We start from the raw sequence: 13,961 nt of genomic DNA on the forward strand, positions 1-13,961 counted from the left end.
CTATATGTTATTCTTATACATATATAACAGAATCTTCATCCCTAATCCTTGGATATCTTTACTCTCCCCTGAGCCCATACTAAGTCTTCTGCAGTCTCGGTAACACGAAATTTTTCCGGGGTGTAACATCACCATATAGCACAGCAATTCCATTGTGCTTGGTAAATGTCGCTTTAATTGCAGGATTCCCTAATTTAATCTTTTTAAGGTTCTGAATCACAAGGGCTTGAATTGCCTTTTGCATAGTCAGCTTTTGCCTCAAGTTCTTGTGCAGTACCTTCCGTGGAAGTATTACCTTTGTCTATCTCCCTCGTACGCGCTGTTTTCGGTGGCTCCGGTGTCCCCATGGGACGGAGCGTGGAGCTCAGACGCTCTAGGTAAGGGAAATATCCGTTAGAGAGGTAACGGGTCTAATGTTGTACGGAGAGCATTTTTTAGGAGAGAGAAAATGAACCAGGTACTTGAAAATATATTTTGACTATATGAAAATGCTCTTAAAATAACATTTTTCAACTTGCGTACCAAACACAAGAAAATGAATAGGAAAACCACTTGTTTTCAAAGAAAATATTTTTCTTGGAAAACATTTTCCGTCATACCAAACACACCCTTTATTGACATAACAGGTAATTATCAGCTTCAAAATCTGATTTTCTTCTTCAAATTAAATAGCCACGATTGTGAGATAAAAACTTATTTTAATAAGAAATTCAGATTAAATCAAGTTAAGTAATTAAACCAAATAGGCTGCCATAAGGTGAATTAAAAATCGGGGCTATTTTTTTTACAAAATTTTAATCTATAACGAAGTTTCCCCAAACACGCATGAAAAGCAAATAATTATCGGAAAAGGCTCAAATATGTCATCGAACTATTCAATAGTTTGGCTCATTTATACCATCGAACTATCGGAAATGACTCATTCATGCCATTTTTCAATAACGCAGGTTTTACAATACCAGATATGACACTTGGCCTCCAATTAGAGGTCCACGTCGTTTAATTAAACCAGCGCAAATTTGTCTGTCGGGTTTTAGTTTAATTTAGGATTTAATTTGTGCTAGCTAAATTAAACAACGTGGACCTCTAATTGGTGGCCAAGTGTCATATTTGGTATTATAAAACCGGTGTTAATGAAAAATGACATGGATGAGTCATTTCCGATAGTTCGACGGCATAAATGAGCCAAAATATTGACCAATGGCATAAATGAGCTATTTTTTATAGTTCGATGGCATATTTGAGCCTTTTCCGAATAATTATTCCAAACTATTCTAAAATCTATGCATTTTGAACAGATAATTAATTAGACACGTCCAAAACCAATCATTTGTTCAACTTGATTTCACACGCAACATTTCATTAGCAATCTTTATGATAGGTAACAATTACTTAAGGTTTTGTTTGAAGTATGGCAATCACTAATTCATTCTTTTTTATGAATGTATGGCGGCAATGAAGTTTCAAAAATGAAATTAACCAATGAAGATTATGTTATCTATTGTGATCACTAGTCTATTCTGTATGTTCTTCCAACGAAAACATCTATATGAATTTAGGATTTATCACTAGCTCAATTATTTGTGTTTTTGTCAAGAAATTCCCATTTCAGGGAAGACAAAAAATGATAGGTGCTAGCAGGTATTCACATATAAGCAGGAAAAAAATTAGATTCAGGGTTGCATATTATAAATCAATGAATGGCTATATGTGTCGGTCATTTTATACAAACTTTTATCGCTTATGCTTAGGTAAAGTTAAACAATATTACTAAAACTTCAAATATTAGAATACTACTAATACTACTAATTTTTTAATGAATAGGTGGTTGGGTCGAACATTTTTTTTTTCTTCAAAAAGATTGACCCCAACCCGACCCATTAAGGGCTCCCTCAAATCGGAACCAACATGGCTTATCCTTAATGGTCGGGTTGGGACCGGCCCAACCTAATTGACAGGTTTACTCATATACATTAATCATCAAAAACACATCTCAAGTATCATCTTTTTGTGAATTTTTTATCTGAACTATTAGGTGTTTGCGTTTCCTACCTAAACTATTGCTAATTTTTTATCAAAACACACCTCCACTAGCATCTGATAGTGCATGGTGAGTATTCTTTGTTTTTTGTTTGTTTAAAATGGTGTCAAATGGTATAATTAAAGGAATTAATTGAAAAATTAAATAATTAAGAGATAATGGTAAAAAACGTATCGTAAAATATCACTTTTTGCAAGTCTCCGGCACCATCAGTTACTAGTCAAAGTGTGTTTTGATAAATAGCTGGTGATAGTTCAGGTAGGAAATGAAACACTTGATAGTTCAGGTATGTTTTGATAAATAGTTGGTAATAGTTCAGGTAGGAAACACAAACACCTGATAGTTTAGATAGAAAACTCATAAAAAAGTGATATATCTCAATAAAAAATGTATTCCATTATTTTTGGTTTTGGTATATGAGCGGAAGAAACACCATATATCCGACTTGACCAAACAACTCAAACGAAGCAAAATCGAACTTGAGCACTGGAGCAAGTTGAGTCTCAGGAGAGGACATGTAGAAAATTCTCTTCAACTTTACCCTTTATTGAATAATGATGTTTCTTTTGTTGAGCTTTATTTGTTTCTTTTGTTTGGTCCACGATTGACCTGGCTAATATTCTCTTTGGATGGTTGTTACATATTGTTTCGTAATGTATTGTATTGTATCGTATTGTGTTGTATTATATCGTATTGTATTGTTTTGATGAATACAATGTTTGGATAAGTCGATTGTATCGTTTTCCGTCGTTACATAATGTCGCACATAGGCAATTTTGAAGGATAAATCTACGGAAAAAGCAGGGTATGAGGAGCTACTATAAAAAGGTAGGATAAATGATAAAATAGAATCATTTGATAATAAGTAAAGATAAAATGAGGGTGTGTGTGCGAGGGGGATATCCTTACATGTTTTCTTAATGACAGTTATCCTTGACCGCATTATTATTGCTTTTTTTTTAATATTTCGTAAGTTTCTTTCACGTACGTTCGTGCTTTTGGTATGCGTGGTTTCCAAGCTCAGTATTTTACTGATCGATTTTGATACCTCCTCCTTTCATTTTTACTTGTTCACAATGAATTTTACACACTCCTTAAGAAATAATAAATGAAGAACATGTTTTACTACACCCATTGACTATTGGCTTTTCAACAAGTCTTGATAAATGAATTTGGGAATAAGTAGTTGATGCAAAGGGTCAAATTTAAAATATATATATATATATTTTCTTTTCTTTTCTTTTGATATGCTAAAGTGATAAGTAAAAATGAAAATTTAATTTTAGTACAGTGAACATATAAAAATGAACGAAAGAAATATTATTTTTGTAAGAGTTTAAGTTTTGTGCACTATCAATATACAAAATTTCTTACACCATCGGGTAATTTTAAAGGTAATTATTCAAAGTAACCTTCTAATTAAAAAAGTATTACCTTTTCTAAACAATTTAATTTAGAAAAGAAAAAAAAAACTTTTAAGACAAGATGAATCCTACTTATATCAGAACCAAATGTTTCAAGCTGTACTTGTAATTAGAATTATTTCTTTTTCCAAATTTATGACTTTTCTTCATAGTTCTATTCAAACTCCATATTGTCAAAATCGATTAAATCACTGATTTAGGTTTCAGTTCTTTTAGTTCATGGAAAACATAATTAGGTTTCAAAGAATTTATTTAAGTAATTCAAAAAGTCTACAGGTACTGATTATGCAGATTGAATATATACACTTAGTGGTCGTTTGGTTCAAGGTATAAGGTGGGTTATCCCAGCGCTAATTTTTATACCACGTTTGGTATAAGGTATAAAATAATCCCGGAATAAATTTATACCTTGTACCAAACGTGGTATAAAAATTAGCTACTGAATAGCCCTAACCTTATACCTTCTTAACCCATTTTTATATCGGGATTATTTTATACCATCTTTTAGATGGTATAAAATAATCCCACTATATGGGATAAATTAGTCCCGGGATTATAATCCCGGGACTATTTCGACCAGCAACCAAACGACCCCTTAGAGAAATAAAGGAACCTTAAATAACATTGACTCATTTGCATCTTTGCTGGAAATTGATAATAAAACAAATTGAAAATTCGGGTCATCAGTTGCGTATGTTTCTGTTGCAACACCCTTTCTCCTTACTCTTAATTAAATAGTTGAGAGGCTAAAGAGAGAGAAAACCAAAGAGTAACTAAATCACTGTGATTTGAGAGACCATGGAAGACGACGGTTTGAAGAGGTGAGAGAAACCGAGGAAAAAAATAATAAAAAGCAGTATTTAAGGAAAATAATTAGGGAATAGTTGGTGACCTACTATATCAAGTTAACTATATCAAGTTAAAATTACCTGATGGTGTAAAAAAAGTGTACACCGACAGTGCACAAAACTTAAACCCATCTAATGAAGGAGTTTAAGTTTTGTGCAATCGTCGGTGTACACGTTTTTTACTCCATCAGGTAATTTTAACCATCGAAAGGTGTCAAAGAACTATTCCCTAATTATTTTCCTTAAGCTTTTTATTAGTTTTTCCTCTTTTTTTCTCATCTCTTCAAACCGTTGTCTTCCATGATCTCTCAAATCACAGTGATTTAGTTACTCTTTGGTTTTCTCTCTCTCTTTTGCCTCTCAAATATTTAATTAAGAGTAAGGAGAAAGGTAGGGGTGTCAATGGTTTTGTAAAAATCGATTTAACCGACCGAATCGAACCGTACCGAACCGATTATTAGAAATTCTTAATAAAACCGACGGTTTTTATGTAAATTTCTAACCATATCGGAAAATTGGGTAGGTTTTTTATTTATAAAAATAAACCAAAATAATACCGAACCATACCGAATATATTTATATGTGTAATATATATTTTACATAGTAAGTTTAAAATTAATAAACCATTAAATTTTTCACCTTGTGCCTTGGATGATGGAAATGTCTACAAGTCGGCAACAAGTTATTAACACTTATCCAACTACAAAACCTGTTATGTTACTCCCATTGAAACTAAATTAGTTCTAGCACCTCAAGTAGTAACTAGTTATAATGTATTCCAACAATCTTTAGCAACAAGCTACAAGGTGTTAGATATTTTTCCTTTCTTATGATTTAAATTCTTTTATTGGATACCGAATCTTATTAGACTGCTTCTTGTGTCTCATCTTGATTGATTACTTCCCATTCGTGTGATCTAAATTTTTTGTCTTTATTTAATATTATCATAAACTACTATAAAATAGTGGAATCTATCTCTATTCTTGTCGTGATTCATATTTTCTTAATTCTTCACCTTTTAAACAATAAAATGTCTAGAGAGTTCTTGCCAAAGTCTTATACAAGTATGCATGGTATTGTGTACAACTTCTACTTGTGACTTTTATATGACGTTTTTTTAAAAAATACCAAAAAATTAACCGAACCGTACCGATACCGAAGAAAAACCGAGATGATGGGACGGTTTCGAAAAGTCCAATTTTGGTTATACAAAATGAAATAACAGAAAAATTGATATGCTATAAATTTTATAAAATAACCACTCGAACCGTACCACTGACACCCCTAGAGAAAGGGTGTTGCAACAGAAACATACGCAACTTATGACCCGAATTTTTGATTTGTTTTATTATCGATTCCAGCAAAGATGCAAATGAGTCAATGTTATTTAAGGTTCCTTTATTTCTCTAAGTGTATATATTCAATCTGCATAATCAATACATGTAGACTTTTTGAATTACTTAAATAAAGTCGTTGAAACCTAATTATGTTTTTCATGAACTAAAGAACTGAAACCTAAATCAGTGATTTAATCGATTTTGACAATATGGAGTTTGAACATAACTATGAAGAAAAGTCATAAATTTGGAAAAAGAAATAATTCTAATTACAAGTACAACTTGAAATATTTCAGTTACAGTATAAGTAGGATTCATCTTGCCTTAAAAGTTTTTTTTCTTTTCTAAATTAAATTGTTTAGAAAAGGTAATACTTTTTTAATTAGAAGGTTACTTTGAATAATTACCTTTAAAATTACCTGATGGTGTAAGAAATTTTGTATACTGATAGTGCATAAAACTTAAACTCCATAATATATTAGTCTCTTCCAACTTTATTTGACTTTGAATTTTTATTTTAAATATTTTCCTTTTTATGTTAAGTTAATCAGACATTAAAAATCATTTTTTTAGAAAAGGTACCGTATTTGTTTTGTCAGCAATGGCAAGTTGGCAACTTTACATGTCCTCTCCTCTGAACATGAATTTCAAATTTAGCAACTGCACAATCTACACTTTATTACGTACTCTATAAAATGAGAGAACTACATACATATTCTCTCATCCACCATTATTATATATCCTTTTTTGATATTTATATTCATTTTGATTAGACTTATCCCAATTCCCAAACCCAAAACTCCCCAAATGTTCTTCTCCATATACATAGCCTTTCTTTCAATTCTCATCGGTTTTCTCTTTTACTTAATCCACTTCCGATGGAGAGCAGCGCCGGATAAAATTCACCGGAAACTTCCGCCGGGTCCACGTGGCCTTCCTATAATTGGCAATCTCCATATGTTAGGTATTGAAGGATCAAATTTTATTTAAAATTTCACAAATCTTTGAATGTGTTCTATTACTCCGTAATATGAAAATAACTAGCATCACTGCTATGTATAATACTCCGTTAGTCCTAATTGAATTGTTTTACTTTCCTGTACTAGATTCTAAGGGGTCATCTAGTACGTGGACTAATTTATCCCGAGATTATTATCTTGACACTAATTTATTCCATTTGGGAGGTGGGATAAAATAATCCCAAGATTAATGGGATAAGGTGGGATATCCCATCATTAAATTTGGGCTTCATTTTATATCTTGTTTGGTAGAAGGTATAAATTGATCATGAGAGAAATGTATAGGTATGGGTAAAAAAATGCACCTGACACGTGAACCAACATGTAGTCAACACGTGTCAATTTATACAATGACATATAAATATCAGAATGCAATGTCGTGCATAGCATTTACGAAGAGGCAGCTGATACCAAAGATTGGGTCAACGTAGAGAACATTAACGGAAACAACATACAAGACCCCCTTTACTACGCATTAAATGGAGTTAATGCAGTAACGACAAAATGATTACTAACGGTCAGAATCAAGGAATTAAATGACAATCATTAATTCAGTAATTAATGATTGCCGTTACTTACATACAACGGGAAGGGCACCAAATAGAATCATATACCTATAAATAGAATTTTCACTTAGGGATCCAGGACGGACCGGAAAAATACACTATTATTTGATTATAATTTTCTGCTTATTCTCATCATCTTTATTCTTTGATCATCAAGTTTTTTACTCATTCTTGAGGGCAAGGTAATCCACTACTGTTGTTCATCATAATTGGAATAAGTTTACTCTTGTTTCTCTTTACTTATTTATTCTTAATCGATTGTTAATAACTTGCTTGTGTTAATTCTTTCATCTGTATCAAATTACTACCAACTGTGATTAACCTCAGAACAAATTCAACTATTTGGGTAAAATACGAATTTTGACTCAAACAATATACCTTCTATTCCATGATCAATTTATACCTTCTACCAAATATGGTACAAAATTAATCCCAAATTTAGTGTTGGATATCTCACCTTATCCCGTGTACTAAACAACCCTAAGGACATTTTAGTACCTTACACATCTTTAATTTAGAATCAGAAGATTCAAAAATCTATTTTTATTCCTTAAAATTTGTGTTCAATCAAACTAAAACACTTGAACTGGAATGGAGAGAGGGAGTAGTACGGTATCTACTTAAGTCAAAACCGGAAAGTCTAATCTTACATAATTCTGAGTATAAAACCTTCTTAGACATGAATTAAAATATCAAATGCTAACCAATTTTGATTTCATATAACTTTGAATTATTTTTTTTCCAACAGGTAGCCTCCCTCATCGTACCCTATACGATCTATCCAAACGTTACGGTCCAATAATTTTCTTAAAGCTCGGGAACGTCCCAACAGTAGTGGTCTCAACCCCGGAAACCGCGGTGCTGATACTTAAGACACACGACGCCGTTTTCGCTAGCCGGCCAAAGCTCAAGGCGGTGAATTACATAAGTGATGGTGATAAGGGGTTAGCTTTTGCACCTCATGGGCCACAATGGCGTAATGCTCGGAAATTTTGCACACAAGAACTGCTCACAGCTGAGAAAATCGGGTCGTTTGGTGGGATGAGGAAAGAGGAAATTGGGTCTTTAGTGCAGTATTTAAAGGTGGGTGGTGAAGTGGTGGATATTGGTGAAAAGATTGGTGATTTGATTGGGAAAATGACGTATAGAATGTTATTTGGGGATGATGGGAATAGTGATAGATTTGATTTGAAGAGTATAGTTCATGAGATGGTGCGGTTGGCTGGACAATTTAATATTGCTGATTATGTGCCTTTTCTTGAGCCATTTGATATTCAGGTATGTTCTCGTATATTCCTTCGGTCTTAATTTATTTGATATAGTTTAACTAGATACGAAGGTTAAGAAAGAAACGAATGCTTTTAGCATTCGTAAAGTTATATATATTTGTGTGGTTGTAAATCATTTCATTAAGGCAGAATCATCACTATATGTTTTCCCGTTAAACTAATCTTAGGTTGTGAAAGATTGATCTGAGCATTGATCCAAAATCTCAAGGCAATGGGTAGAGTAGCCACGATTATTTAAAGCCCTTTGACAATCCTTACTTGACCGATGATTCTCTAACACATATATGTTAACATTATACAAAATAAAATAAAAAAGTATTAGAAGTTCTATATTCCCTACTGGCATGATCAACAAGAATTAAAATCCTAATGCATAATTTGGTTATTAATTTTCTCATACGTTTCACCTTGCAAACTTGTTGGTTGGATCGATAGTTGGGATTTGGGAACATCATATGAAATGAATGAATAAATATTGCTTTGTACATCCTTAGAGACATCTACAACTTTGAGATTTTGCTTGAAAATCAATGCAAAATCAGCCTTTACTTCTAAATTAAAAGGAAAAAAAGGAACAAAAGAGTCTTATATCACAATTTAACCATCAAAAAAAAAAAAAATCACTATTCTTTCTCTTTCCATTCCAAGCCAATCAACTTGCAAGGTGAATACCTAATCTTATATTCAGAAATAGTGTCTAGCTTAGGTGACCATATTTGCCCTTTCGGTCCTACCAATTGCTCATAATGCTTCTTCAACTCCGGTGTAGAGGGCACACAGGTAATAATTTAGCACCAAATGGGTGTTTAGGGTATTAGTTTTAGTATGGGCAAAAATGGTGAGTTAAATATGCTTCGATGGGTAGTTTGTGTAGTTTTCTCAATATTTTTTGCCTCAAATTAGATCTTTATTACTCTCGCTTCATTTTACTTGGTCCATGTTGACTTGACAATTGACACTCACCTCAAGAAAATTATTTATTAGGGTTTATTTTACTAAAGTAACCTTATTAATTATGTTTTGAAAATTTAAATTTAACTACTAGCACTTAATGTAGTTACTTAATGATAAGAATAGTATTGGACGAAAATAATAAATTTTTGTCAAAATGAATAAGTAAAACTAAAAATCTATTTTAGTATAAGGCCTAAGGAATGTAAATCAGATGGAGTATCAATTAATGGTGGATTTGATTTACATAATCGAGAATTCGTGAGAGTTGGTGGTGTACTCTTCGATAATATCCTTCTCTACTTAAAAATATTATTCCTTTTGTCCCAATTTATGTGACACCATCTTTTTATAACCTTATTTAGGAGCTTCCCTTTTTGTTCCCTTGGTGACTCCACAATTTTCAGGTTGGAGGTAGATTGTGTTTACCATCTGAACAACCCCCTCTTGTCATGTGGCATCCTTTCGATTTTGAGTCCCATTTTTTTTTATTTTGATCGTGAATTCGGATATGGAATCTTTAAGCTTTTTGAAATAAAATTTACATCTTTGAAAACTAGGTAAAAAGTACTATAAGTCACAATAAATGATTACTTAAAAAATTTAAAAGACATGAAAATATTGCGGTTAAAGAAAAACTTGTTTGACTCTTGAAATTCAAAAGGTGTCACATAAATTAAGAGGGTAGGTTTTTGCGGTAGTGTTGACTCATAACGTGCACTTAGCTCGCAGATCACACGCTTGATTCTTACCACTAGACCAAGCCCTAGAGGCTCAATTAATGGTCAATTGAATCTTCTTTCCGCTTTCAAATCAAGCTAGGCAGTACTTCCTCCGGATTAAAAAAAAGTGTCCACTTAGCCTTTTTCTTCTTGGATAAAAAAAAGTGGTCACTTATCAAATCAAGAAAGAATTAACCCTGTTTTTCCAAATTTGTCCCCATTAAGTGTTATATGATCAAATCCCAATGCCTATTTCATTAGGGATAGTTTAGTCAAATTACCTATATTTGTCCAGGAGTTAGTATTTTCTTAAGGGGTGTGCATATGGCTAAGTAGGCTCTTTTTTTTTTCTTTTTTTTTTATTTTATTTTGATCTGGGAGTATTAAATTTGATATTTCGCATTTACTTACATACCGATCCATTCCCAATTTTGTTCTCCATTATTATGCTTTTAGCTTTGAGGTCAGTTTGACGTATGTTATTCGAAGTCTGTGTTCTTAGATTTTTAATACTAAAGAATTTGATGAACTTCTTTCAAATTAATATATGAATGTATAATATTTCATAGTTAATAAAGTGTAATGCGATTAATACTCAATAATAGATAAACAAGATTGCCATTGCCTTTTGATAATGAAGGGAGGATTTGGTTGCTTCTACTAGTGTGTCATCCACCTTGTGAAGATCAGTTTAAGTTTTATGTAATATATTGGTCATGTATATTGCTCATGATGTGTGATTTGCGAAAAAATGAATAATTCAGGGCTTAAATAAGCAGTTGAAAGAAACTGGCAAGACTGTTCAAGAAATATTTGATACCATAATCAATGAGCATGAACAAGATGCTAGGAATTACACTCACAAGAGCAGCAAGGATCTTGTCGATGTCATGTTGTCATCTCAAGATGGTTCGAAAGCCCACTCGATTGACCGTGCAACCATGAAAGCTATCCTTTCTGACATGATCGTTGGAGCCATTGATACTTCACACACTTGGATAGAATGGGTATTTGCAGAAATTGTTAAGCATCCAAAAGTAATGAACCGACTCCAAGACGAGTTTACATCTATAGTAGGACTGGATAGAATGGTTGAGGAGGAAGATTTGCCTAAGTTGGAATACTTAGAACTGGTGCTCAAGGAAACTTTCAGGTTACATCCTGTGGCGACTCTTTTAGTTCCTCGAGAATCAATGGAAGATGTTGTCATAAATGAATGTTACATACCAAGAGGATCACGAGTTATGATAAATTGTTGGGCGTTAGGGCATGATCCTAAGATATGGTCGGACAATGTTGAGGAATTTGTTCCTGAGAAGTTTATTGGCAAGAACATCGATCTTCATGGACGTGATTTTCATTTGCTACCATTTGGATATGGAAGAAGAAGTTGTCCAGGAATGAATCTGGGGTTGATTATTGTGAAGTTGATAGTTGCACAATTAGTTCATTGCTTCAATTGGGATTTGCCTGATGGGATGTTGCCTGGTGATTTGGACATGACTGAAAAGTTTGGTTTGGCAGCTCCAAGGGCTCAGAATTTACTTGTTATTCCCACTTACCGTCTACTCTGTTAACAGTTAAGAGAGAGATTAACCTGAGCTTTTTTCTAGAGGGTTAATTAAACTGGAAAAGCTGCAACATCCTTCTTTTTAAATTAAATATCATAGATTGTAATGTAATAAGCAAATTTTCTTTTTAAGTATCACGAAGGTTAGGCTTAAGGTTCTCCTGCTTGATGTATTTACTTACTACTTTCTTTGTCTCAATTTATGTGATACTTTTCGCTTCCGGAGATTCAAACTGCATGATCTTTGATCAACATTTTAAGATGTATTTTTTCATCATATTGATATGAGAAAAGTTGCAACTTATAGTACTTTTCACGCAATTTCCAAATATAGAAACTTTAATTTTAAAATATTGTGTTAAATCCAATTTAGCTCAAAAGTTTAGTCAAATTGACTCTCAAAAAGCGAAAAATATCACATAAATTGATTATCAGTAGACACGTAGATTGTTTCTCTCTCCATTACTCTCATGTCCACTTTTTCTTTTTTTTCTTTTTAAATTTGTCGCGGGGTGGGGTTGTCCTTAAACCAATCCATCTTACATTACCTCTGTTTGGCCTCTCTTTATGTAATAAAGACAAGGTACGTCCTCCACTAAGTAAAATGTATATGTCACTTGTAATGTAGTTACAAATAAAGCTTTATAATAAGCATTAATATGTGATGAATATAAATTATTCATGTAATTTCGGTATATAAAAATAAAATTTTAAATTAAAACATGAATAATTATATGCTGTTCTCGCATTTTTCTAACAAATTTTGCAGGAAAAAAAATATATGAAAAAGCTAAAAATCAAAGAAAAGAAGAAGAAAGCTACTTTGGCCAGTATGAAGATGTCATCTTGCCAATATTGTGGGAAATGAAGAAATAAAAGAAATGAAGTCACTTTGCCCAAAGTAATCTCATTTACTTTGACCAAAGTAATCACATTTACTTTGGGCAAAGTAGAAGCAATCAAAGGAGCATTCTTGTTGCTATAAATAGAGACATCTTTTGTCTTAAAAGATCATCCAATTGCAAGAAGAACAAGAACTAGTCTTGGTCCCTCTAGGCTCTTTCTCATAGTAATGATATTTTCTTAGTCTTTTTAAATATCTCTAGTCTTCTAAAAATCCTTTTTTAGTTTCCTTAGTGCATAATGGAGTAATCTCTTTTTATTGGGATAATTGATGAAGCTTGATATATATTTGTAGTACTACCTTGGTTTTAATATACGGAAAGGGGTCAGATTTGCCCTTGTACTCTCATAAATAAGCTATATTTACCCTTAGTTATACTTTTTCAACGTATTTGCCCCTTACCATCCAGTTTTAGGGTCATATTTGCCCTTCTACTCTTAGAAAAGTGCATATTTACTTCTATTCCGTTAAATCCCCATTTCCAATCTTAATTTTCTTACGTGACGCCTATGTGGCTTATTTTTTTACAAATTAAACTTGGTCACCATTTTAATTATTTTAACCCGCCCACCCGATTAAACCCGACCCACCTTAAACTCCAAACTAAGACATATTATGTAGCTAAGTAATATACTATCAGTAATAATATAATCGAAAACACATACAATTTACTTTAATTGGTAAAGTAATTAAAAATATTTAAAGCTCAAACGTAAATGTGTTTCAACAACTAGAATGAAAGTTGGCAGTCTGCAAAAAGAGGAGACAAAATGTGTAGTTAAAAAACGTAGACTATAATCTTTTTCTATGTCACTATTGCTGATTATCGTGTTCGCGAAGAGTTACATCTTATCGTTCCATTGCACAAAGTTTAGCATGTTTATATTTACATATAAGGGTTACAAAATTTAAGAAGACTATTCACTCCGTTTGTTGATGCGATACATTTTATTATTCTGAAAAAGGGCCGTCACTCTTTGCAGGATAATGAAGTGGTCGGGTTTGATGAGGATTAAAATGGTGATCAGATTTAATTTGAAAAAAATATATGTCATGTTGGAAAATTAAGGTGAGACATGAGGATTTAGTGGAGTAGCGGTAAATATGACTTTTTTTAGAGTACAAGGGCAAATATGACCCTAAAGTTGGATGACAAGGGCAAATATATTGAAAAAGTATAACGAATGGCAAATATAGCTCATTTGTGAAAGTACAACGGCAAATCTGACCCTTTTCCGTTTAATATATCCTTGGCTTGAAATGTTCTATTTATATTTCAAACTGTGCAAG

The 13,961-nt window shown here is 32.6% G+C and overlaps 1 protein-coding gene across 1 annotated transcript; it reads left to right on the forward strand.

Annotated features, from left to right (window-relative positions):
- The first annotated feature begins 6,321 nt into the window (after window positions 1–6,321).
- LOC132046036 (cytochrome P450 CYP736A12-like) lies at window positions 6,322–12,000 on the forward strand. The gene is made up of 3 exons (XM_059436585.1): window positions 6,322–6,614; window positions 7,984–8,513; window positions 10,962–12,000. Exons 1-3 carry the CDS (start codon window positions 6,458–6,460, stop codon window positions 11,772–11,774), a joined length of 1,500 nt encoding a protein of 499 aa, XP_059292568.1. The 5' UTR covers window positions 6,322–6,457; the 3' UTR covers window positions 11,775–12,000.
- Window positions 12,001–13,961: the final 1,961 nt, after the last annotated feature.

This window comes from Lycium ferocissimum, unplaced genomic scaffold, assembly GCF_029784015.1.
Source record: "Lycium ferocissimum isolate CSIRO_LF1 unplaced genomic scaffold, AGI_CSIRO_Lferr_CH_V1 ctg914, whole genome shotgun sequence".
Lineage (NCBI taxonomy): Eukaryota > Viridiplantae > Streptophyta > Magnoliopsida > Solanales > Solanaceae > Lycium > Lycium ferocissimum.